The 27,208-nt window shown below is 44.1% G+C and overlaps 1 protein-coding gene across 7 annotated transcripts in view; it reads left to right on the top strand.

Annotated features, from left to right (window-relative positions):
* The window catches only part of SFMBT2 (Scm like with four mbt domains 2), a 244,238-nt gene that overhangs the window by 125,929 nt on the left and 91,101 nt on the right, over nt 1-27,208 (top strand). For all 7 annotated transcript variants that reach the window (XM_070601099.1, XM_070601103.1, XM_070601097.1 and 4 more), the window contains 2 exons: nt 1,392-1,489; nt 25,572-25,673. In XM_070601099.1, the coding sequence (XP_070457200.1) occupies nt 1,392-1,489; nt 25,572-25,673 (200 nt within the window). The remainder of the gene's footprint in view (nt 1-1,391; nt 1,490-25,571; nt 25,674-27,208) is intronic.

A 27,208-nucleotide genomic window follows, 5' to 3' on the forward strand; every position in this document is an offset into this window, starting at 1 on the left:
TGTGGGACCCTGAGAGATAAGTGATTCTCCCTCAGTACCCCCTTCTCACCTGTGGAGGTTGGAGAAGCCATTCATTCCATCTCTGCAGAGGCGTTGATTGGGGCCCCATGGTGTTCCCCTGAATGTGTTAGTTACTACCAAGAAGAATCACATCCTATTTTTGTTCTGACATAAAAATGCCAAGTTGGGGAAAAAAATTTCTCAGGGGTAGAAGAGTATAAACAAAATGCTAGAAAGGACTGTAGACACTATGCATGAATGGAGCCTCTTTGGTCATTAATAACCCTTGATGTGACTTTGGGTAACTGACAACGGATGACAGTGGGCAGAGTGTTGATAACTCAGCTGCTTCCGGGAGCATCTTTCGCCGACCATAATTAGGGTAGTCGGAAAAGACTAAATGAACTGCTAAAGCACGGGGGGCTTCAAGCTCAAGGTGAGGCCAGAAGCTATGAGCGTCCGAATATATGGCTGCATGCTAAAAAGTAGACATGCAAGAAATTAAAAATATAGCCCCAAAGGTTTAATGTTGCCTTTTAGCTGTGCTTAAATTCATATTCAAACCCCATCTGTCTGTCTGAAGTCGCCTGGGTTGATAGAGGGAGGGTATAAACATATCTGCCTTAAGTGAGTGCTTCTTCAAATCCTATTTGATAAGGTCTTAAATCTGTTGAGATCAGATCATAAAATTCCCCTGCAGTTACAGCAATTGGTGAAAACAGTGCTCGACAAATTTCTTTCTTTGCCTTTTGCATTCAGACCGCGTAACCTCCATTCGTAAATCTCTCTCTCGCCGCCGCCGCCTGGGGAAAAATATAGGCAACATGTGGTGTGTTCGCAACATTTCAAGTGTAAATATTAAACTTGGTTGGTAAATTTTAATTTACCTTTTAATAATTTTCCGACTTACATGGGCTATTTTTAGCATACGAGAGCTTAGAGATTTAGTGAAAAATAGGCTGTGATCACTGAAAATGCCAGACGAGAGTGCTTTCTCGTTTAGAAATTTATCAGGTAATAAGTTCTCCATCAGTGGATATTACTTCCCAGGTAATATGTGGAATTTGGGGTGGTGGATGACTGAAGACGTTGCTAATGTGATTTATACCCTTAAATTACTTACAGAATGCCAACAGAATGCATGCAAATGTTCCCTGAAGAAGAGCCCTATTAAATTTATTCTTCATTTCTGATAGGAGAACCCCAAGCTGGCATTTAACTTCAGAAAATCCCTTTAGCAGGTGGCCTTTTATGGCGGGTAGGGTGTGAATTCTTACGGTTGCTGAGCTTGCTTGGTTATTATGAAATCCTGGCAAGATAAAATTCAAGAAAGAACCACCCAGTAGAACGTTTTAGTCCTTAAATTCTTCTCTGGTTTGCTGTTGATACAGAAATCTATCCTTTGAAGATGACCTCTGAATGGGAATGTGCTCTGGAAAAATCCCTTACTGATGCCACAAAGTTTCCTCTTCCGATGGAAGTATTTAAGGTAAGATGTCCATTCCTAGCAGTTTGTCTGCTCTTTTCAAGAAGAAACTGTGTTTCGTTTCCCATATCAAATCATCTCCCACTATTGAAAAAGCTGCCTTCTCGGCCAGTTTCCATATTAAGTGTTTAAAATGTTATCTGTTCCCTTCGGCTGTGTTTTCTAATCTTCACAAATACCCATATTCCAAGATCTAGATTCGTATTTTTCAGGTTTCCTGTTTTTCTCCATCATGTGTTATTATAGAAATCTCATTGTCCCCCTCTTACTCCCTACCAAAGAAGCAGGAGAAAATAGAGCAAGTCTAATTTTGGTATTTATTTGGTAAAAATGACAGAAGGTGGTGCTTCTCTTGATGGCTCCATTTTCTCGATGGCTCAGGAAGCTGGTACTGAGTGTCTGTTGGAAATGAGGCCTTCTTTTGGGTGCAAATACAAGGATGAAAGAAACATGCCACAACTGGAACAGATCGCCAGGTTCTTAACACCTGTTCTTAACACTGTTAAAATGATGCTTAAAACGTACGTGAAGTAGCAGATTAAGTTCTGTGCAGGAATGATCCATTGAGATCGGAGGAGAACGTAAAGCAGCCTCTTCTTCTTTGGAACCGGAATCCGTTCGTTTCCTGGGACAGGGCTGAGTGGGGTGGTGGTCGACGGTCACAAGCCTCCTCTTCCGTTCCGAGAGGGCCCGTTTCTGCAGTGCCTGAGAAGTTTCGCGTGGAAGATGAAAGTAAAATGGTGTTGAGGTCCTGCACGCAGCACGGGCTTGGGGCTTGGGGCTTGGGGCTTGGGCTGGGTGCCGGCTTCCTGAATTTTGTCTCCACGGAAGTCCTCACGCAGGATTCTAACCTGTCACAGCCAGGGATGAGCCCTCTTCTTCTGCACTTTCCGTGTGTGTGAAATTGGACCCGTGGAGGCCTCTTCTGAAAAGTCATGGAGTTGTGTTCTGAGGTTTCGTTGAATGATGACTTTTACAGTATTTTGAGCTTAGTCTTCTAGAAGAACGGTATAAACGGAATATACCGTTAGCAGTAGTGATCACTGACAAGGAAACGTTACCTTGGACTGTTTTTTTTTTTGCCAACTGACCAAATAGTTCACTTTCCTCCCCTTCCCTTCCTCCTTCCTTTCCTGCTAATGTCCTCCCCTTGCAAAAAAATTAATAATGATAATAATAATAAAGACAAACAGCATCTCCTCTTTTGTAACCTTTCTGGCTCATCTGCCTCTTCCCATCCCGTCCACCCCCATCACTCCCTTGACCTCTACCATGATGTCCACTCTCTCCTCTTCACAGTAACCTTAGTAATATTTTCTTTCTTTCTTTTTTCTCTTTTTTTTGAGGAAGATTAGCCCTGAGCTAACATCTGCTGCCAATCTGCCTCTTTTTTTTTTTTTTGGCTGAGGAAGACTGACCCTGAGCTAACACCCATGCCCATCTTCCTCTACTTATGTGGGACGCCTGCCGCAGCATGGCTTGACAAGCGGTGTGTAGGTCCGCACCTGGGATCTGAACCGGTGAACCCCAGGCTGCCGAAGCAGGGTGTGCGAACTTAACTGCTGTGCCGGCGGTCCAGGACCAGTAATGTTTTAAATGTACAGGTCTGATCGTGTCCCTCATCCTTGTAAAAGTAAATTCTGGGCCAGCCCCAGTGGCCTAGTGGTTGAGTTTGGTGTGCTCTGCTTCAGTGGCCCAGGTTCGGTTCCTGGGCGCAGACCTACACCACTCGTCCATCAGTCGCCATGCTGTGGTGCTGGCTCACATACAAAATAGAGGAAGATTAGCAGCAGACCTTAGCTCAGGGCACATCTTCCTGAGCGAAAAAAAAGAAGAAGAAGAAGAAGAAGAAGAAGAAGAAAGAAAACCCAGAAAAAGTAAATTTTATTTTGAAATATATTATACACATGTGAGAAGTTCAAAGAGTAACATAATGAAAATACAGGCAAATACAGACATCCCTTTCCAGCCTGGACCTGGGCAGTTGCTGGTCCATGAGAAGTCCCCCACTTGTCTTTCCCCATCCTCTCTCTGGACTCGGCTGCGGTAACCAGCACCCTAACTTTTGTGTTAATCATTTCCTTGCCTCTCTGTGTAGTGTTCCTGCCTGTGTATGTTTCCCAAAGGTTCTATTCTTCGCTTTTGACAAAATAAGAAGCAAGCACAGCCCTGACTGTTCCAGGAGAGGCCGTTCTCCAGCTCTTTGGAGGAGAAGATAGCTGGACAGTGAATTCAGTAGGCCAATCATGAGTTAATCTAAAGAAAATTAGGGTTTATCCTAGTTGGGGCGTCTGCCAAAGTTGTAGCACGAACTCCAGGTACTGGACATCCCATGGAAAGATGGACAGGAATCAGCAGATTTATGTTTTCTACTCCGGTTCCAGGAATAGGCCCAAGGGAATTGAGTGCTCCCATCTGCTCCGGGTGGCTGGGCCCAGAGCAGAGAATGGGGGCTTCTTTGGGAGAGGGTCACAGTGAGCCAGCTGTTGTTAACAGACTTGGTCTTCCTGCCTCTGCCATTCTGTCCTCAGGTTACAGAGGCCATAAAATGTGTCAGGCCATCCCAGGGGTGGCAGCATTTCATCTCACCTCGAGCGCCTGAAAACGTCCTTATTCTGTCCTCATGTTCCACTGATCGTTTGGGTATAGAATTCCAGGTTAGCGGTCACTCCTCTCAAGAGTTTGTAGATAGTGCTTCAGTTTTCTTCTCTTCTCTGGAATCTCATACCCTCTTTTTCTCCACTGTTCTGAAATTTCGCAGTGGTACCCTTCGTGGGCATCTCTCTTCATCCATAATGCTGAGTACTTCGAGTGTCTGCAGCTCAACGCCTTTAATTTGGAGACATTTCTTTTAAAATGGTGTCTTCCACCTCTCTCTCCTCTCTTGTCCTTTCTTGGGCTGTGGCTATGTGGATATGGTACTCCTGGACTGGCTTGTTAATTTTTTTTCTTCTCAGTTCTATTTTTCCTTTCCTGGTCTGTTCGCTCCACCGTCAGAAGTTTTCTCAACTCATTTGTGCTGTCACGTTCTTAGCAGCACTGGCTGGGTGTTTTCTCCCTGAGTGCTGTCTTTATAGCCCCCTGTTCTCGTGGCCTGGAAGCACGAGTTAATCTCATTGAAATGACTGATTATTTTTAGAGTTTTTTCTTGCTCAATAATTTCTTTCCTCCATGTTGCTTTTGGTGTGTGTCTTTCTTATTAGAAGCTTTCCTTAGATAGCTGAAAACCCTTGATGTGTGTTCTTGAGTAAGAGGGGAGATTAGAAAGCTAAGGGCAGGCTAGTCCGCTTAGGTGACCTTTGGGGGCTACTAATTTGTACGGTGGTTTTTCCTCTTTAGGTGATTTCCCAGGGGGCATTTTTCAACTGCCCATCTGGGGTTCAAGGTCCAGCTGCCAGCATTCTAGGAGCTGAGTGGCAAGAAGAGGGCCTGGCGTTTGTGCACTGAGAGTGTCCGTCCTGGCACCCACAGACCGGGCACTGTGTTTCATCCCCTTAGGGGAGCCTGGAGGAGGACAGCTGGTCTTGTAGGGTCGGTAGGGGAGGATGCCTAGGGGTCTGACAGTGCCCCACACTTCTTATTTCATCTGCTCCCATGCACCCGGTTTCAGACACAGGAGCCATTACTGTTTCTGAGTCTCCTGGAGATTCCCACGTTCTCCACTGGGCTGGTTCTCAGCTTCTCTGCCGCAGGCTTGGGATTCATCTCTGATGCATATGTTCAATTAGTTACTTCTTGTTCATCTCCATTTTAGCTTCCATACCTTTGCTGCTGTTGAGTGGATTTGTGTCTTTTTAAAAAAAAAAAAATAATCTCTTTACCATAGTCTTGGTTAGATTTTGAAAGAGGTAAAAGTCACGTGGATTTTTAGTCTGCCCTCTTCATCTGGCACTCCCATTTTTAAAATCTTGTCGTCTGGACGCTGGGCTGAGCTCTCACATCCTTCCAGGAAGTCCTGTGCCTGGTGAGCCCTCACTGTGCGCCCTCTGTGGTCCTCCACGGCTGGGTTGTGCTGCGCCCCTCAGCGCTCCACACGCTGGCCTTTTCTCGTCTCCAGATGCTCTTTGTACTTGTGTCGTTCTTTCTGTTAACTTCCTACTCGTCCTTCGATCATGAATATAAATTCTCTGAAAGAAGCCTTCTGGACCTCTGGCCTCTGAGACTGGGCTCCCCTGGGTACCTGCTCTGTTTTGCGTTGTCACCCAGGTCGAAGTTCCACTGAACCCTTGTGTGGTTTCCCTCTCTTGTTGGCCAGCTCTGCAGCTCTGGGGCGGCCAGCATCTTGTCTGTCTTGTTCATTGTTGAGTACATGCAGCCAAACATCACTCCTTGGCTGTCATATGCTCAGTAAATGTTTGTCAAATAAGTGATCTGATTCCTGAGTGGATATATGTCTTTAACTCACTGATCGGAAGTATTTTGAGTTAACATAGTTATAGATTAATTGGATTTGCAGACTTATTATTTAGAACCATGAATAAGACTCAAAGGTATAAACATTAATAAGCCTAACATAGTTTTAATTAAAAATTAACGAATTCGTTGCACATTTATTGAACAGCTACTCTCTGCCAAAGGCTGTTGACCTGCTTCCAGGGTTTAATGATTCGTTTACATTTTCCCAAATACGTTCACCGTCTTCCCTAACTTTTTTTAAATGTCTTTCTTTAAAATTCAGACTATTATTTATTTTTTTATTTTTTTTTGCTTTTTCTGCCCAAATCCCCCCCAGTACGTAGTTGTATACTTTTAGTTGTGGGTCCTTCTAGTTGTGGCATGTGGGATGCTGCCTCAGCATGGCCTGATGAGTGGTGCCATGCCCTCGCCCAGGATCTGAACAGGTGAAACCCTGGGCCACTGAAGCAGAGCATGTAAACTTAACCACTTGGCCAAGGACGGGGCCGGCCCCCAGACTATTATTTTGATGGAGTGCCTGAAAATGACCCTCTTCTTATTCGATATTTTGTTCCTAATTAATAGTTGCTATAAGAGTGAATAGTCAATATTTACTGTTTTTCACAGGGCGGGACATAGGGAATTGGCCCTTAATAAATAAAAATTGGTTGAATTGAAAATTATGTGTTCTTAAAGCTTGCGAGACACTTTTATAAATGTTTTCTCTTATTTCAATTTGATGGAAAAGCAATGAGCAGTTTTACTTTCTTAACCACACTTGGTGTGGAGTGAATATTTATGCATTTAATTTTGAAATTGTGAGAGCAACCAATGTATTCTCTTCCTAAGGCTGTTGTTATAAATTACCACACGCTGGTGGCTTGAAATACTGGAAATTTATTCTCTGATAGTTTTGGAGGCCTAGGAGTCAGTCAAGGTGTCCACAGGGCCGTGCTCCCTCGGAAGGCTTGGGGGAGAGCCTGTCCCGTGCGTCTGTCCTAGCTTCTGGTGGCTGCCTGCACTCCTTGACATTTCTTGGGTTCTGGCAGCATCACTCCAGTCTCTGCTTCCATCTTCACATGGCTTTCTCCTCTCTGGACGTCTGTCCAAATTGCCTTCTATCTATAGGGACACCGATCATTTGATTTGGGCCCATGTGAATGCAGTATGACCTCAGCTTAAATTTGATTGCATCTGCAAAGACCCTGTTTGCAAATAAGGTCACATTCCTAGCTTCTGGGTGGATATGAACTTTTAGGAGACACCATACAACCCAGCACAACCACACTTCATATATGTACCATATTGAAGAAATCATAAAATAGCATTCGCTACTGTTATTTTCCCTATGGAGGTAATTCTAATTATGGAGGTAATTAAAATTGTTCCAAGAAATGGCATGGGGGCATGGGATAAAGTTCAAACTGTCTTAGCAGTTGCTTCATTTTAATAAAAACAAGAGAAATTTTCTGTCTCAAGTTTTTAAAAGTTTCTGCAAGCAGTATTCTCCTGCAGGGTCCAAAAATAGAACTTATATGTATTTTTTTCTGTTGTTACTATTTGATCATCACTGTTTCTCAGCAGGCAAACTTATTTCTACTACTTTCATTATGGTGAAAGGTATATATGTTTGGATTCATCCACGAATCCTCCTAGGTACATGTTATGGAAAGTTGCCGTAGCATTCAGCTGTCATGAGACAGAAGTCAAAGCTAAGCATATTTAATGGCTGGAGATGAGCAGTATTTCAAAGCCGTTGTTTTTATTATTTTTACGCTTTAGATCAAGTGAGTATTTTAAAGGAATGAATCTCATTGTGCTGCAGTGTTTGTCACTTTGGGGGATGTGTTCCCATATCTGCATTGGTATCTGTGTGTCTATGTCTGTAAATGCAGTCTGATAGCGTTCATGTGTAGAATTTCCCTTCTGTCATGAATACAGACAGCAACGGTGTAGAAACAAACTCCTAATGAGCATTCCCGCTATTTACCCTTGATTTGAGAGAAAACTTTGAATGACTTTTGGATACCGTATTTTACTGGGAACCATGACTTCCCTTATACGGAAAATTCAGATAATCTTCAAAATGTAGGTTCAGTTGAAAGGTAAGTAATTAATGAAATGCGTATCCAAAAAAAAAAAAAGGGAAGGGGATTCAAAACACATTTTATTGAAAAGCACATAAAGAAATGATTATTTTTCTTGAAAGCCAGCCTCATTATTGAGACCTGATAGATTTGCTGAAACAATCCATATATTAATACTAATTTACTCTTGAAAAATAATAAGTCTGTAGAGGTGGTTGCACTGTGAAAATCAGTGAGGTCTCAGGGCTGGCCCCACAGCCTAGTGCTTCGGTGGCCCAGGTTCGTGGGTTCGAGTCCCAGGTGCAGAGATACACCACTCATCAGCCATGTTGTGGAGGCACCCCACATACAAAATAGGGAAGACTGGCATAGACGTTAGCTCAGGGCTAATTTCTGAATCGAAAGAAAAAAAAGAGGAAGACTGCCAGTGAATGTTAGCTCAGGAAGAATCTTCCTCAACAAAAAAAGAAAGAAAGAAAAAAAAATCAGCAAAGTGTGTCACTCGGTTTTTTTTTTTTTACTCATTCTGCCACCTTTGCAAGCCATCATTGGATTCACTTACAGTACGTCCCACTGTCAAATAAAGTGAAATGCCCCAGTTTCAGTAAAAGCTTTTTACTTTTGTCTTCACAAAGAACTGCTAGGATGGGTTTTTTTCGGTTTGTTTCTATCCTTAAAAAAATCAATTTAATACAAGGCTCATTCCATTTTTTGGCCAGAGATTTCTGCACTGTTTCAGTTTTCTGGTTCATTAAGTATTTACGAAGGTACAACAAATGAATTTGGGGGAATTTAGTTAAGTTTTAAAAATAGGGCTGAGGGAGCCTAGACAATAAGAATCTAACGATAATTAATGTAGTATTTCTTGTGTCAGATGTTCATAAGCCTTCTATAATTATGGTTACTTTTCATTCTCTGCACTTCTTGTTAATTGTAATCTATGTTTCTGACCCCACTTGTTTGCAAATGTGAAATTATAGAAGTTTCACTGACAGCTCGTATAGACAACAAAAAGAGCTACAAATAAGAAACAGCAGTTCCTAATTTGCCAGTTAATTGAAGTAAAGTATTTTTCCCTTCGAGGACTGCAGATTTGAGGCCCCGGGAAAGCACATGCTTCTCTGCTGACTTCATTCACGACCACACCTCATAATTGCAAGGAAAGAACAGTATTTGAAATGTCGCTAAAATCCGTTCTCCGTTTTTATCCCTGAAAGAAGTGAAATTGTTTGAATATTTTTTTCATCCTGTTAAGAAAAACAAATGTTCCAAATCTCAATGTATTTGAAATCCCAAATAAGCTGTTTAGAGATTAGCATTAGAGCCAAGGGAAGTGGAGATAAAGAACTGAGACTTGAAGCCGGAAACTCGAGCATCCTCCGCGAGGGCTCTCTGCTTCTCACACCCCTGGGTCAGGGGTCCCCGGATCTGCCCCCAGGTTTGGTGGCTCACCAGGACTCACAGGACTCCAGTGTTGTTATAATCACAGTTATAGTTTATTCCGGCGAAAGAAAGGAAAGTCAGCAAAGGGAGAAGCCACATGGGGTGAATTCTGGAAACCCACATGCGAGCTTCCAAGAGTCCTCTCCCAGGGAAGTTGCACAGGATGCTCCTAATTCCTCCTGCAGCAAGCAGGGACAACGTGTGCTCAGGAAGCTCATCAGCGACTCGGTGCCCAGGGTTTTTATTAGGGGCTGGCTGTGTAGGTGCCTTCTGCCTAGGATGTACCCGCCTTCCAGACTCCAAGCAGGAACCCAGTGGTTTTAGTATAAACCATGTTGTTTGTACACACAACCCAGCAGCCATGGGCCTCTCTGTATTTTTAGAGAAAATTTTATATCAGTGCGGGGTACTGTTTATCAGCCATATTCCCAGATGCCAGTCACGAGCTGACTCTGCCAAGAGGCCCTTTCTAAGGACCGCGGTCTCCGTCCGGCCTTCTGTGTGTGTTCATCCTTTCCTGCACACCTCCTTCCAGTGCGTGACCAGGGCCTGTTGGCTCTACTTTCCAAATGTGTCACGAATTCACTCATTTTTCTCGTGCTACATCATCATGACCCTAGTCCAGGCTACCATCTCTCTTGTGGACTGTCGCATTGTTTTCCGAACTTATTTCCCAGCTTCTAATCATTGCTTCCCTGTGGTCTGTTCTTTAGAGAGCAGCCGGAGAGATTCTTTTGAAACAAAATTCAGATCGTGTCAGTCTTTTGGTTATAACTCTGGTGGCATCTCATCCCACTTGGGGGGATGCCCAGGGTCCCCCTGCATGCTCTCTGAGTCCATCTGCTCAGGGCCTCCATATACTCTCCTCCCCCACCCCTGGCTTCCTGCTGCCCCTCCAGCATGCTGAGATGCCCTCCTCAGGCCCTTGCAACAACGCGCTGTCTGCCTGGAAGGTGATTCCCCCAGATGCTTGCATAGCTTCTCCCTTACTCTCTTCAGTTCTCTGCTTAAAATAAAAAATAGCACTCTCCAGGGGCCAGTCCGGTGGCGTAGTGGTTAAGTTTAGGCTCTCCACTTTGGCGGCCTGGGATTCGCCAGTTCAGATCCCGGGGATGGACCTATGCACCACTCATCAATCCATGCTGTCGCGGCACCCCACATATAAAATAGAGGAAGATGGGCACGGATGGATGTTAGCTCAGGGCCAGTCTTCCTCAGCAAAAAGAGGAAGATTGGCAACAGATGTTAGCTCAGGGCTCTATATTAATGTGCTTTTTTTTGCATCTGATCTGTTTCCCCTGGCTACAATGTCAGCTCCATGAGAGTGGATGGTTTTTATGACTGCTCCATCCCCAGTGCCTTGAACAGTGAGTGCCTGGCACCTAGGAAGCGGTCAGTAACAATCCTTGAATGGATTAGCGACGAAATAGGTACAAAAATCAACTTAGAAGAATTACTGCTCAGGAGAGGTCATGAACATAACTTAGTGAGGTGAGACTCCCGTGAGTGGTTCTGAGTGATGGGGACGACTGAGAGGAAAGAGAGGGCTCTGTGCTTATGATGTGCTGGATTCACTGCTAAGCAGGCGTTTTCGTGATCAGCTAAAAATACTCTGGGTCAAATCTTGGCAAAGAAAAGGGAATAGTTGAGAGCGCCGAGGAAAATATTAGTGATGAAGTGAAATTAAGGACACATCTTGGCATAAAAAGCCCCCCATTCCGTGAAATCCCATTGCTCGTGGACTTGCAGGGTCAGCGTTCGCTTCTTGCTGAAATGATTGCAGAGCAGACTTAGTTTTGCCTCACCTGTGTTGTGGGGGGGTGGGGGATTTATTTTCTTTACAGAGTGTCTGGCCCTTAAGATCTCTCTGGGTCTGCGTGATAACGTATTGTAAGGTGCTGTGGTGTTATGTATTGTTTCCTCGTTAAACAAAGTGGAGACACAGTGAGGTTGAGGAATGGGCTGGAGAAACCGTTTGCTTCAGTGGAGAGCCGGCACTCAGTGGCTGGCTTCCGCCTCCCGGTGGGTCTGTTTTCCGCTGTCTTGCATTGCCTTTCCTCATATGACACTCTCATTCCCAGGGAGGTATGGTAACTGAAGAGATGAGAGGCATTTGGGCAGTGAAAACCCACGTGTCCTGGTTGTTTCTGTATTATTGGAGGCTGAGGAGAGAGGTGTTTTTCAATGGGGTGTCTACACCCGGGACTCTAGTGATGATCCATTCTGTTATTGCCTCCCTGTCTAATTCCAGTCAACATCTCTGGCTATCGTGGAGGTTAAAGGGAGCTGAGGTCATGATAACTGAGGATTTCCCTCCTCAGGACTCACGGCACCTCAAAAGCATACCTGGTCTAGTACTTGGATAAAGTGCCTGGTCTCTTGGTCTCCCTCCCATGGCTCAGTTTCTGTCATCTTTGACACACGTAGCTGTTACACGGATCCAAAATTATGTATCTCTAACTGATAGGCGTTAGAAGGCGCCCTTGGAATCTGTGAATAAAGGGCTTTCCGTAATGGCAAAGCAATAAGTTACATCTGGTTTGGTCCGGTCTCAAGCTACGCCTGTCGTCCTTTCTTCTTTGCATCTGGCTGTCCCGTCGGTTACTGTTTAATAAGCAGAAGGAAGAGACAGCAGAGAAAAGGCTAATTGATAGAAGATGCTGCATGTGGCCATTACGGTTTTTTTTTTAAACACAAGCAAACAAAGACGGACAGACAGACAGACATTCCGTGCACGTATTTCTTCTCTGTTAAGAGCGTTCAGGCGATGCTCATAGTGCACTGTGATTCCGAGTCCTGGTATTTCTTTAGCTCTTTTCAGCTTCAAACGATGTACCTGTTGTGTAATTGTGGATTTAACCCCTGGGAGTGAACCTCCTCTGTAACTTTAGCACCTGAGACCTGGGTGAAAAGCCGGAGAGAGAAGATGAAGCATGGCAAAGAGAAAAGCTGTGCTTTCTCCTTTCGTCTGGTACAGCCAGAGGCGTAAGAAAGGATGTGAGCTGTTCGGTTACTATAGATTGCGATGTTGCGGTTTCCATGGCGACCGATTCCTCTTCCTCTTGTTCCGCAGCTAAATTCAGCAACAATAAAAACTCAGCTAAGTTTGGCCTTCAGGTGGGAAACTTAAGATTCTCCCAGAATTTGCTTTGGGGACCCCCCATGTGGGGCCAGCACCGAATTTCTTTGTCATGACTTTCCCTGTCTCACCTGGCAGAGTGTCTGATCCCAAATAATTTAGCAAGAAATGCTGGCGTGACATGGGGTTGATATTTCCATCTCATCCACTTCAACCCAAATGATTCTTTTAAAGAAAGGCTGTCTGAGACAGTAGGTCATGTTGTTATCGGACTGGTGGCTCGCCCCTGTGAGTTAACTTTTGGGTTTTCTATCCGGTGGCCCCTACCAGGCCGTCTTACCTCGGAGCTCCCTAACCACACGCTGGGCTCTGCGAGGGCTGTGTGACGTTCACTCCTCGGCCGTTTCTTTTCTTTAAAGACTTGGAGAGGTTTGTTAAACAGAGTCCCTCTGGGTTGGTAAGTCAGAGAAGCGCAGTTTACGTGATGCCCATCCTTGGCAATGGAGAGAAGCCAGAGGGAGTTACTCTTCGTGTGTTCTGGGCTCTTGAACTGCAGATGGCGAATGACATAACTGGAAAAGGACCGTGGGGGCCACCTCGTTTTTATGAGTCTCGGAGAAAGTCTTGTGAGAGCCACCATAAAGAGGGCAACTTTGGTCAAACAATAAATGTAACCATAAAAATCACAGACCCCAGCCATAGAAAGCGTTGGCTCTAACCATTGCTCGATTGCAGGAGCTTGGACCCCTGCTGCTTGCAGGCTGCTAGATAGCGCCTGGCTTTTAATTCTAAACATTAAGAATTTAAGAACATAGTCAAATTTGGGTTATCGGCTCTGAGTTATCATTCCTAAAAGGCTTCTGTGGGCCGCTGATTATCCTGGCTCTCTCCAGGGGCTGCCGTTCCAAGGAAGGCAAGATAACATTCGCGTGAACTTAACGTAATTGGTGTTGGGCTATGAGGAGCGGGCAAAGATCTCTTATTTGTAAAACACAAACGTTTCAAAGTGATTGTCGCATCATATTTTAATTTTTCTTCAGATGCTACTCTCTCTTAATAAGAAGAATTAAGGAGTGATTATAATTCTTTCTTCTATGGAGGATTTGATGATAGACCACAATAAAATGATACAGAGGCAGTTTTTTTCCCCTAAAGCTATAGATTGTTTGTAGATTTGGTCCTATTTTTAGTCCTCAGGGGGCCTGTCATGAACAGGCGGTTGCAAATCGCAGTATCTCAAGTAGGGGAACTGATGTCAGAGAAGATGAAGTCCTTTAGGTCTCCAGAGGTTTAAGATCTAATGGGAAATGAGGACCACATATGATAGGAGCCGGCACATCCATGCTTCTGTGCTGCGAACCCCGACCTTCGGTGCACGCCCTCCTACCATGAGAAGCACCCGAGGGAGTTCGTGTGTATTGTGGATGTCGATGAAAGTGTGGGAATCCCTGAGTCCTGTGTCTTCTCTCTTAGACAGCCACCCTACTCTGAGTTTCCTTGTCTTGATGGCACAGGTCAAAGATAAGGTTAAAATCTACCTCCAATTTTGTCTCCCCCCCATTTATAACCAGAAGGAATGGCGTAAACAAATCAGATAAACTTTTACATGAATATATAATGTTCTGAGTTCAACGTTAAAAAAAGGACAAATTCGTTTGCAATGGTAGAAACCCGGCTTAAGGCTCGTTAATATTTATCAAGATGTCGCTCTTGTAGCTACCAGAGAGATTTCTAGACCCCCATCAGGATTCAACTCTTTCCCTAGCATCTGAATTCTCCGGACAGTGAATACGCGCATACATAACTCCAATCTGCAAAGGAATTTGGGAAATTTAGTCGTTTCAGGTGTGATTTTTGTAGAAATTAGTCCACTCGCTGGACCTCACTTGTTTGTGATGCTTCTGAGAGACGGCAGGGATGATGTTGTCAGTCCTGGTTCTCGTGTAATAAGTTACGCACCTGTGGAGTGTCTTTGGAATCTACCACTAACCCTTCCAGACCCTTCAAGATAGGGTACAGAGGCACCGAATACAAAAGGCACGTGCAGCCATGGGCACTTCACAGGAACTCTGACATCGTTCTCTGGTGGAAAGTTGTTGCCAAAGTGTTGACGGGAGCTTCTCATTGTTGAGCACCCACAGGATGGAAGAAATGGCGCTGGGCGCTCTCCATTCTCTCATTGTATTCGCAGTAACTCGGCGCTCCATATTATTGGTCTTACCGTAAACTTGAGGAAACTCAAGGCTCAGAGAAGTTCATCTCTTGTCCTGCCTTGTGCAGAGAGCCTGCGATGGAACCAGAACGTGAGCGCAGATCCATCTGAATCCCAACACCAGGGGTTTTCTTCTGTCCCTTTTCAGTAAACGAGGATACGTAAAGGCTGAGCCAAATAAGTATTATTGGAACTAAGAGCCAGAAAATGAATCTTGAGAGGGTTAAGTGTAGCCTATCAAGCGTCGTGGGTAAACTGGGATGTGGTGACTGACTCCTCACTATGCGGTTGCCTTGCACAGAGGTTCTGTTGACTTTTAGGGCAGGATGTTTCCCTATTGTAATCATTAACAAATGCGCCCGCCCCTTCCAGTGCCTGCTCTCCACAGGGTGGTGGTGCTCCCAGTGTAGACATAACACCACTGGTGTAGGGTTTAGTAGGGGTCCCATTTTTCTTGTCAGTGATTGGTTTAGGAAGAGGCCTGTGACCAGCTTGGGTCAACAATCCCTGAGGAAGTCAGCTGAGTGGCTTCTGGAATAGGTTTCCTTGTTTTTAGGAAGAGGGCTAGGGAAGGGTGGTGCTCTCTTCTTCCTCTACATTTTATCATGTCCAGCTGAGAAGGCTGGAGTGCCTGCAGCCATCTTGAGACCATGAGGGGAGCTGGACTAGGAGTAAATCTGTCCCATAAAGAGTGTCAAAGGAGAAGGATGGAAAGAACCGGGCCATTTATGACATTGTTGACGGCTCTGTTAACCAGTCTTGAGTTGCCCTTCCTTCCTCCTGAGTCCTTTGTCATGTGACATAATGGATTTCCTGATGGCTTAGGTCAGTGTGACTAGGGTTTTCGGGTCTGTGCATGGGCAGGCAGCCTGATGGGTAAAGCTTTGCTCAGAGACTAGTACCAATCCTGGTGACAGATCTGCTTGCCTGTGGGTTTGAAGTGATAGCTTAGTCCTTAAACACCACAAACCCATTACTGCCATAGTGGCAGGCAGGCGGGTCAACAAGTACCTCAGTCATCGTCATTGTATTGCACACACAGTAACTATTCCATGACGCCATATTGGGATGATGGTGTGTTGGCCTTGGTTCCCTTCATTCTCAACAGCATCTTCTAATTTTACACACTAGGTATTTGGAGTGGTGGCCTCTGGAGGGTAGGTAACCATAGCACGCATCTGCAGTGTAGACTGGCACAAATGCTAAATACCAGGATTTCCATGTCTTGTTGAGATAGCATCAAAGTGGGTCAAAACTGAAGAGGATGGTGTGCATGGCCAATCAAACCAAGGGACGGAAGCTGCCAGAAGGGCTTCATGCTGGAGACAGAGGCTAAGAGACGCAGGCGATTTTGAGCCCGCTCACAGAAAGTGAAGCGAGGAGACCACACATTCCGGTGTCTCCTCGACTCTACCTGACCTCTCTCTTCAGTGTATCTAAGTCTGTGGTTCTCCACTGGGAGAATTCCCCATCAGGACACTGGGCAATGTCTGGAGGCGTTTAGATGGTCCAATAGGGGGAGCTGCTACTGGCTTCTAGCGGTGGAGGCCAGAGATGCAGCCATACATCCTACGGGGCACAGGCCAGCGCCCCGCAAAGCATGATCTGGCCCCCAAATGCCAACTGTGCAAACCGAGGTCTAGGGAATGAATACTTTTCTGGAAACAGACTGACCGATTGAAAGCGATGGCGGCCCGGATTTGAGGAGGGCGCATGAGACTTTGTTCTTAGATCTGTGCCGGGCTGGCTGGCCATGGGAATCCTCCTCCTGTGACAGCGCACGCTAGGTGTGTCTGATCTCCCTGTGTTTCAGTGGCCACTGTCCATGCCTAGAAAGATCAGAATACAAGAGTCAGCCTGCTTTGGGGAGAAGTTTTGTTCATCACCAGCTCTTACCTATTTTCCGTGAAGGGTGGTATCTACCCGAGAAGGGACAGATCAGGGCCCTTAGTCCTATTTCTATGACAATAGTTTCCTTGCATTTAGGACTCTCGGCAGAAGAGGGCACCCAACAATAATTTTGTCCACCACACCCCATCCGTGGGGTGTGGAGCTGGGAGGGAGGCTGACCCCCAGAGCTGCTGCCACGCTCTTTTTCAGCCCACAGCGCTCAGCCTGCCCAGAGCGTTGCTGTGGAAACAGGAGGAGATAGCGGCTTATTGGAAGAGAATTAACTAAGCATGAGAAAAGACGGTGTAATCACTGTTTACCTACACACGCAAAATCAGCCTTGTTTTTTTTTTTTTTCACGGTGGTGCTGTAAGGAAGATTGAATTTCTTGCCACTTACAAATGCTTTTATGGTGCTAAATGTTAATCAATGAAAGACATTCTCATTGCCCCGTTTTTTTTAAACAACCTTGTGTACCAGTTTTGGGCTCCCTGTGAAATAGGCCCACTATAATTGTCTGTTATAAATCGTGCGGTTAGGCTGAAGTATATAGTACCACATGTTCTCATTACTGTTTTTTAACTTGATTTAATGCACGACGATTAGATAAAACTGCTATTTACAGCTGTAAGTAAAAAATGGAAATGCTTATTAGTGTTCAGCTTATAGATTTTTTAGTACATTTTTGTTATAAATATTACATTGGCTAAATTTAATTCAGTGCCATGGAATTGAAATGTAATAATGCTATTGATTTAATAAATGCTGGCATCCTAATGTCCATTTTTGGATGAAACTAATATAATGAGAGTAATTTTCTAATGAACATATGACCACTAGATCGTTGGAAAAACAGAAAAAGAAACAATATGATAAATTGCACTGGATCTTTTAGTGTGTGTGTGAGAGGAAGATTAGCCCTGAGCTAACATCTGCTGCCAATCCTCCTCTTTTTGCTGAGGAAGACTGGCTCTGAGCTAACATCTGTGCCCACCTTTCCTCTACTTTATATGTGGGAAGCCTGCCACAGCATGGCTTGATAAGCAGTGCGTATGTCCATGCCCGGGACCTGAACTGGCGAACCCTGGGCTGCTGAAGTGGAACATGCGAACTTAACTGCTGCACCACCGGGCTGGCCCCAAACTAGACCTTGTTTTAACATGACCTATCATGCTGATATGCACAAAGGAATTAAAGTGTCGATCATTAGATATCAATTTGAGTGTAACACTCATTAAAACCTTCCTTTGACTTCTCTGAAAGTTGCTCTTAGAAATTACACGGATTAACAAAGTCCTATGAAAAGATGCGTATGCAATGTTTGAGCACCCTGTGGACCCAAAAACTGGCATGTTGGAGCTGAAAAAATTATATTGTGCAATATTTTTGTTTATGATACACTAAAAGATTTGGATGCTTAAAAAAAACGTAGAGAGGCCAGCCCTGTGGCATAGCGGTTAAGTTGCATGCTCCGCTTTGGTGGCCCAGGGTTCACAGCTTCGGATCCCAGGTGCAGACCTGCACTGCTCCTCAAGCCATGCTGTGGGGGCGTCCCACATAAAATAGAGGAAGATGGGCACGAATGTTAGCTCAGGGCCAGTCTTCCTCACACACCCACACACAAAATGTGGAAGGGGACTGAATTGTGTATTTTTTTGTCCAGTTTATTTCCTGTCCACATAAACAAAAAGGAAGAACCAAAGAATTCAAGATTCTGAGTAGACTGCCACGACTGAAGAAAACGTCCCATTCTCCTTGATTGTGGAACTCCGCTTAAGAACTTGGTTTCCACCCAGGGAATCATTCGCTGCTTTCCTCCCATGAAAATCCTCACCCCAGTGCATTTTCATTGTGTTGTGTTAATTAGTTTGAACTCAGTCTCCCCTGTGGCACCTTCTTCGTATTTTTATGGCACGTGAGGTGTATTTATCTAATGAAGCCGGGGTGGCAAGAAGCATTTTGGGATCTGAGATAGCCATGTCCTAAATTATAAGAACATAACCTGCCGTTGCTTCAAGCCTCTGAAGTAAATTTAGAGATGAGTCAAGTTCCAGTAGGCAAGCGGGACGTGAGTGGAAACTAACAGGATCGAATGTTCTTTCTTCTTCCCTGTCTTCTTTGTCTTCTGTGGCTCAATTAGTTATGCTCTGCATCTCCTTCTGCACGTTAATACTCATGGTTGGCAGTCTGTTTTCTGAAGAACTTCAGTAGGCACTCCAAAGCCTTATCCCTGTGACAAGGAGTTGTGTTCACACTTACTCACAGATGACTAATAGAAGGGCAGTCTGTGGCCATGGTGTTTCTTGAATAGCTACGTCTGATTCTTCCAGAATCAGCTAGTGCCTTCTTCCGGGCACCGCTATCGCTTCAAAGGCAAAGACTTCCTCGGAGGCTACTGTTGAAAGCATTCGGTGACCCCAGGGCGTGCTCTGAGGTTGTCTCATCTTCTTGACCTCTGTGTCTTAGGTGAAATAAAGTGAGGTGGAACCCAGAACTGTGAAGCCAAAGAACCAAATTTATTATGGTTTGTCCAGACTTCTTTTTCCAGCCTTATACTTTGTCTTTATTGCTGTTCAGTCATTTTCTAACTAAATTTCAAGCTTCCCAAGGTCAAGCTTATCCATATCATCCACATTCTTCTTCTTTTCTTTCTTTCTTTCTTTCTTTTTTTTTTTTTTTGGCGAGGAAGATTGGCCCTGAGCTAACATCAGTTGCCAATTTTCCTCTGTTTTATGTGGGATGCCTCCACAGCGTGGCTTGATGAGCGGTGGTAGGTCTACCCCCGGGATCCAAACCTGCAGACCCTGGGCTACTGAAGTGGAGTGCACAGACTTAACCACTACACCACCAGGCTGCCCTCTTGTCCAGTTTCTGCTTAATTCAGTCTAGATTAATGCTTAACACATAGTATTTAAAAAAGAAACACTTGCAGATTGAGATCTGTGTGGACTTTGCAGGCGGCTGCGTTTACCAGGTTAACCACATTAATCAGATTAACCTGTCTGGGCTAACACTGATAACGTTAGGAGAAAATAGATGTTGATGAAGGATGCCTTATGGAACACCATAGGCATTTTGCTGCAACACGTTTCTTAAATCTTCTTTGCCTAAAGAACACACAAAAGCAATTAGTGGACAATATTTGTCAGTTGTTGATGGAGACTGTGATTGACGGTACGTAAAGATTTTGGGGGTAATTTTTGGTGTCAGGATTCTCTCTGATGCCCTTTTTTTCATAAGCTATTGAAAAGTGCTATGAATTAGCAAAAATTGGAGGTTTTAAGAAAATGGTCAGTATCAGTAGCTATCACTTTTTAACTTGGCGATATCTGTCTTTGAATTAAAATTTTAGGAGCCTATAGATTGTAAGGGTGTTATTTGTTAGTGCGTGTACTAGGTTAGCAATAAAAAACAAAGGATGCTTTCTGGTCCTTGTTTCCCAGTCTGTTTGATAACCTGGTAGCTAATCAGGGATGTAGACTGTGTTGATTTGACTCCAGGCTCATCTTGTTAGCTCTGTGTCCTTGCTTAGATCACTAAACCTCTCTGTATCTTAATCTCCTCACTGTAAGATGTCAAAAGACTGCCCTGTAGTCTGCTGTGAGGGGAAAATGATGATACAAGGAAAGTGCTTACAGGTATTCACAGCGTGTTAATCGTTGTGACTGTTTCTACCCGCTTGATACTGTCTACGAAGCCAAGTTCTTCTGGGCGCAGCGTCCCTGCCTCTCAGTGGGAGAGCAGGAGAGCGGCTCGGGTTCCGGAGAGGATAAAGCTGATGAAATCTGAGCAGAGAAAGGGAAGGTGATGGAGACATCATCTCTTTTACATTGTCGTTCGACGGAAAATAAGGCTCCCTGAAGAGCGACTGTTCAGTTAGGCTGGTAAGACAGCCCTGCAATAAAATGAATGGCCTTTTACTTCTGATCAATATAAAATTACTTTAGGGCAAAAATGAAAGGCGAAGCGAGGACTGTAGATGGGAAAGACGTTGCCAGCATTTCTTAAACGGAGGGAGTTTTTCTGCAAGCAGTTTAACTGGACTCCAGTACATTTAAACAAACAGTATTTCTTGAATGTGACAGGCGTATTGGTGAACGTACTGAGGAGTCAGGAAACCCTCCTGATTTCAAGAAAAACGTTGATCCAATAACGGTGAGGTGTGACTGATTCCCCAGAGCTTTGCAAAGGCCGGAATGTGTCTTTCGGAGCACAGCGACTTTTCCATTCTCTCTCGGTAGATAATTGGTTTTGTGAACTGTCTTTGGGGGCCCGGAACTCGCTCTCTCCTAACATCAAGAATGATTAGCTGGTGTTTGTGTAAATTAATGCGTGCACTCTGACTGCGTCAACAGCCCAAAGTCAATGGTCTGGGGGTGATTAAATTTGTTTTTCACTGAGAACATCTGTACCTTTTCTCATAGACTATTGTGGATGTACTTAGAGACACACACACAGCTCAGAAGGTATGTGTATTGGCTTGTTTGGAAATTCACTGGTGTTGAGTTCTTTAATTATCATAAAAAACGCTATATTTTTTTAGGAGTGTCAAATGACTCCTTTTGCCTTTTAGATCAGACTTAAAAGCCTCAATCTGGTATTTTAAGACCCAGCTACCCTAACTCCCTAACTGAATTTACTGTGTCACCATCCATCCCAGAATCTTTTCCTTATCATTCTAAGTCACATACTTTTCATGTTCCAAATTAAGATTCATTCCTGTAAATCCTTGGACTGCCGTCTTTATAGTGACAGTAATTTTTGTATGCTACAAGGAAAAATATTTCTTCTGAGATTTCTTCTAAGCCTGGGTCTTCCATAGCTGTTATTTTTATTTTCTTTCTCCCTTTGGCAAATGTAGTTTTTGTTATGTGTGCTCCGTGCATCACCTAGTAGACTGTGTTACCTCTGTGGTTTCTAACGAATGCTTATTGAATTAATGATAGAGCGTAGAATTGGAACTGGTGTCAAGAAATCATCTAGTTTTTTGACAGATGTAACTAGTCTTATCAGGATGATCATTTTGTAACGTAAATAAATGTCAAATCGCTATGTCAAACACCTGAAATTAATACAACGTTGTGTGTCAGCTGTACTTCAGTTAAAAAAAGAAATCATCTAGTTTTTGATGTTCTTTCAGCTTAATTCAGTAAATATTTATTCGTGTCTTCTTTGGATGAACCATGTGGCATAAATGAGAGAGTTCAGCATTGACTAGAAAGTATTGCACATACTACGTGGTTACCTGTCATGTTTTATAAAGGTCTTCAGTAGCAAGTCCTTTTAGAAAATACTATCCTGCCTCTTGTAGTAAAAAGTTTCTGGCATCATCCATTCTGAGTAACATAAGATTAGAGTAACAGATTTATAATCATAATCAAGCTCATAATCCTTTTGGGTCATTGCTCTTGGATTTAAAAAGTTTCCATTATGTTGACTTGCCTTGGAAACTGGGAGGGTTTCTGCATGGTCATAGAAGGACTTTTCTTTCTTTCTTTCTTTTTTTTTTGTGAGGAAGATTTGCCCTGAGCTAACGTCTGTTGCCGATCCTCCTCTTTTTTTTGCTTGAGGAAGATTAGCCCTGAGCCAACATCTGTGCCAGTCTTCCTCTACTTTGTATGTAGGATGCCCCCACAGCATGGCTGATGAGTAGAGTAGGTCCACACCCGGGATCCGAACCTGCGAACCCCAGGCTGCCGAAGTGGAGCACACAGAACTATAACTATTTGGCCACAGGGCTGGCCCCTCTTTTTTTTTTTTTTTTTTTTTAAATGCTAATTAGAAAGTGATCTTATGAAAGTGAAAGTTAGGGCTGGGGGTACAGGAATGTATTGTATAATTTCCAGGTTCATTTCTACAATTTGGAGTTCAGGTTTCATAGGATATTATAGCTGAATGTGGATATTAGAGACCAGAATATAAATACTTACATTTAGGTGCAGCCGCCTCTCAAAATATCTGTCTTCTTTTTCCAGTAAGAGTTTTCACATAGTTTGGAACGGAAAGAGATACATTTCCACAGGTAGGAAGTTGACGTGCTTGTAAGTGAAACCCAGTAGATAATATCAGATGTCGGAAATCTGAGCCGCGATTAATAAAGGAGAAACTGATTTCTAAACCTTTGCTCACTCAGCATTATTTTTAAATTGTTCAAAAATATTTTAACATCATCGAGACAAAATATCGTCAATATTTTGATTGTTTAAAAATATTAGTGTTCTTAATGTTTTATTTTCATGCCAGGTAGGGGCGTGTATGATTTGGGTGTACATGGTTTTTTTATGGATGAGCAGAGAGGTAGCGATGATCGATGGTTAACAGACAAGCACAGGGATGCTCCAGGAATGAAGAGAGAATGTAATACCTGCACGAAATGATGCCTCTTCGCCTGGAGACAGAGTTGGAGGCAGAATACACTGAAATCATTATCAATGAGCATTTATAACACAGCCTTGGAAGGACAAGTTTATCTAAGGAGCAAATTGCAGTCCTAAGCTTATTACTAAGGAAGGGCAGCCATTGCCTGGTCCCCTCAGACAGCCGTGAATAAGATAAGGCAGCAGTTAAAGGACAAGCATTAGGGGAGGGTTCCTGGGGGCCACAGTTTTCAACACAGCATCGGGATCTGGGATCTGTGAATGAGGGACCTTCCGGCAGAGCTTGGAACGTAGATATGGGATGGGTGTAAACTTGGCCAAAGACTTCAAGTCGATGGTCAAGGTCAAACTGAGAGCCTGGGCTGTAGAAAGAGCCTGGGGGTCATGGGTCAACCCTACTTAGAAAGCTGGCTCTACTCAGAGAGCCAACGTAGGAACCAAAGTATATGAGGTGAAAAGTGGTACCCAAGCCAAAATCGAGGGGATTAGGGTGGTGGGTAGACGAGAAGCCCAGAATGCTGTAAGGCCACCCCTAGAGCAGAAACGCGGAGGAGAGGCACACAGGAGAAAGGTGAGAGATCAGGATTGCACAGAGAGCCCTGGTGATGGGGGCTGCCAGGGAGAAGTGACGAGTGTCCCGTTCTTGGTGAACCACGTCTCAGGAATGTTTAGCCTTTGAGCTGTGAGTGATGAGAGGGGATGCTGCAGCATGGAAGGACATCCGATAGCAGGGAGGGAAACAGGAGACCCCCTGGGAAAATACGACATCCATCTGGGCCATTGATGGTAGCTACAAATGTGTCATTAGTGCCGAGGACATTTGTGTGTTGTCAAACAGTATAACAATGAAGGCTTACACTTGTTGAGTACATTCAGGCAAAGTTTTGTTGTCATTTTGGAATAGTTCCTCTTTTCCAAAGATTAAAGGGTTTTGTGCATTGAAGGCAAAAATATTTATCTACAAAATCCACCAGCGCGGGTGCCTGACCGGAACATTCACTTTTAACCTTTTAATTCAGATGTCAGTCGTTTTTGACTTCCACTTTTGTCTCAACCTGGTTTCAGGTTTCAGCTCTGCCTGGGCATTACGGTTGACGTGTGTTAATTTGCGTTAACGCTCTATACTGTTTCTGTTCATTCCTTTTCTGAGCCACCTTCCCCAGCCACCTCCAAAAATAAGTGCTTATTTTCGGTATAAGAAAATGAAAATCGTCTCCTGCACCTAAGAATGTTTTTTATAAAGTGTTGGTTATAAGTTCTAAGGTGTTCATAAAGTTTTATAGGACGGGCCGGTTCTTTGAGTGAGTTTTTGTCACATCAGCCCTTGCACATTGAACACATCCCTTCTGGTTGTGATCACCCCCTCCCTGGACCTGGCACTGTTTGCTTCAGCCAGACCTCACATTGATTGTGCATCCGTGGGGTCCGGAGACCTTTGCAGACTGCTGTGGCGACATGAGAAATGACAGGGTCCTTGTGGTTCTTTAGGTATTTATATTCCGTGCCTTCTTTGGTAATGCAGTGGAGTTGTGGAGAGTTTTATAAGCAATTCCTCTTCTTGCCTCTCCTCTCAGACACGCGCTGCACGGACCAGATTTGGGGTGGGGAGCAGGCCCAGCTGGGGGGGGGGCCTCTCCATGATTCTCAGAGTTGGATGTTGAATGGCATCATTGATTTAATTAAAAATCCACTTTACATTTGCAGGTGAAAGAAAGGAATAGATCCCCAGATATTTTTGTACGTCTCCCCCAATTGATGTCTTTAGAAATAGCAGGATTTATTTGCAGCTATTATTTCCTCAGGGATGGGCTGCAAGTACATTTATTCATACACTACTATTTATACAGACTGTGAGTTATGAGGCGACCTCCATCCCAGCCAGATAAATCGTGGTACCCAGAGTCCAGCCAGCCTCCTCGACTGCTATATAGCTCAAGTGGATGTTGAAATTTGTTTCCTTGAGAAGGTGGCAAAGCTCCGTCTCGCGCACGTAAGGCTGCTGTGAGCGGTCATAAAACTGCCAGACACCTATTAACCAGGGGGTGTTGCTCATCTTTATTGAGTGGGAGTCGGGTTCTCATTGTGTGTAGGGCTGTTTTGGACCCTTCTGTGCACGCGTCTCAAGCATCATCAGCTCACTACCAATAAGTGATAAGCTGTATGCTCCTAGACACAGGGGACGGGGACAAGCTGAATCACCCACAAGGTGCTCACTGAAGCCTGTGCAGTAGCCCAGTAGCATGAGGCCACATTTTCAGAAGATGCTCCTGCTGTGTTTTACGCCACTGCCTGCCTCTACCCAGCTCCTGCCCTTCAGTTACAGCACCTCGGAAGATCAAAGCCGTGCCATGTAAATTTTTTTGCTTCGTCGAAATTTAAGCCTGGCCACCAAGGCTTGTTTTCTCTTCCCTGGAAAAGAGATGTAGCCTGCAGAAAATAATTAAATCCGCGGTGTCTCGCAGTAATTAGAAATTCGAAACGGGGAGGGTGATCTCAACCTGATTCCTGCTGCCCGAGAAAATGTTCAAGGAGGGCATGCCGACCATTACCGAGTTAATTTCCAGTCCCGTTGCCTTCAATATTTTTATCCTTTTCCCCGCAGGATCATGCAGATTTGCGAAGCCATTTCTTCACAGTTGGGATGAAGCTAGAAACAGTGAATATGAGCGAGCCCTTTCATATCTGTCCTGCCTCGGTGACCAAGGTGCGTTTCCTCCCGTGATCTTCACCTCCACCTCCAGGGGGAGCAGATAAGTCTTTCTGCTCAAAGCCAGCAGGTGAAAAAGCCCGCGCAGGGGTGTGCCGCAAAGCCCATTGACCAAAGGAAGATTGCCTTCTCCCCAGGCAGTGCTATTTTAAGCTCTCTCGTTATCACTGGTGTCGTAGAGCGTGCCCAGTCAGATGCCTCCTCTTGGGATGGACCGCGTGCGTTTCACTTGTCTTCTGATTGTATAGAGTGTAGACACCCGTGTCCTTGGAGTGTAGACACCCGTGTCCTTGAGTGGCTTGGAGGCAGGTTCGGATGCATAGCCGCGAGTTTACAGCCGTGAACTCTGCCACTCGTATATGCCACCTTCGTTATTAACCATTGTCACGTCAAACCTGCCCGTTTGTTCCTATTCTCGTTATAATAAACTACTGATGAGATGCATGTTGTAATCATTATGACAGTATCTGGCTCCTCCTGCACTGATCGTAGTTAATAGGATCTAGTTAGATTTTGAAAATACCTGAAAATGGTGAAGAGCAGATTGCTATCTCCAGAGGGTCAGCACTTCTAATTTTTCTCATCTGCTTTCATCGACTAAGGGGAAAGTCGTGCTTCTAAGATTGGCAGATTTAAAGTGAAATGAGCTTTTCGTGTAAAGGCATTTTTATTATGGTCTGATAGTGTTTTAAGATTGTAATTTCCCTTCACCATCAAAGAAATCTCAACGAAGTCACCTATGCTAACATCTCAAGTATGTGTTTCTATCTTACGTCTCCACTTAGAAACCGTGCGAGAAGCCAGCAAAAAGCATTCTTAGCCAATGTGAGTTTTAGTTAATGGCCTTTTGTGCATTTCATGGGGGGCACTTAATGAGTGGTTCAAAAGTCAATTCCATATTAATTTCTTTTTTTGAAGGAGACTAGATTTATTAATGCAGTGATGAGTGTTTAAAGTTCTTTGAGTCATGCTTTTTATTTTTGTTCATGATTTGGTAAAATTTGAGAAACAGTAGTGATGATGTATTACATAATATGGAAAATGGTTATCGTAATGAAATGTCCTTTTCTTTTCTAAATATTTTTTTCTTTAGTGAACATGTTAGTTTTATAACTGTTAAAGTAATTTATTTAAAGAATAATTACCTATGAGAAACAAATATTGACTTACGCTTTGAATAACTATCTCAAGGTTGAAATGCATGCTGTCACCATTGATACACCATCCATTAAAAACCTTTTTATTTGAAATGGCCTTTAGGGCTTTTTACTGTGTATTCTGGTAAATTGCACATTTTTCCAAAACCAAGGAGTGACACCGGACACCTTGATGAAACCTGACCTGAATTCCCTTTTGTTCCAGCAGCAGGTGATACAGTAATGCCAGCTGCCCATTGATCTGGATCTGTATCACCTTGTCCTCATCCTAAGGGGCTCTGGTGTCAGCTTCACCTGGTATTTATAAAATAAACCAAACAGACACAGATGTGCTGAGTTTGTCAGTAGTAGATGCTCACATTTTTATACCTTTAA

This window comes from Equus przewalskii, chromosome 30 (assembly GCF_037783145.1).
Source record: "Equus przewalskii isolate Varuska chromosome 30, EquPr2, whole genome shotgun sequence".
In the NCBI taxonomy this organism is placed as follows: Eukaryota; Metazoa; Chordata; class Mammalia; order Perissodactyla; family Equidae; genus Equus; species Equus przewalskii.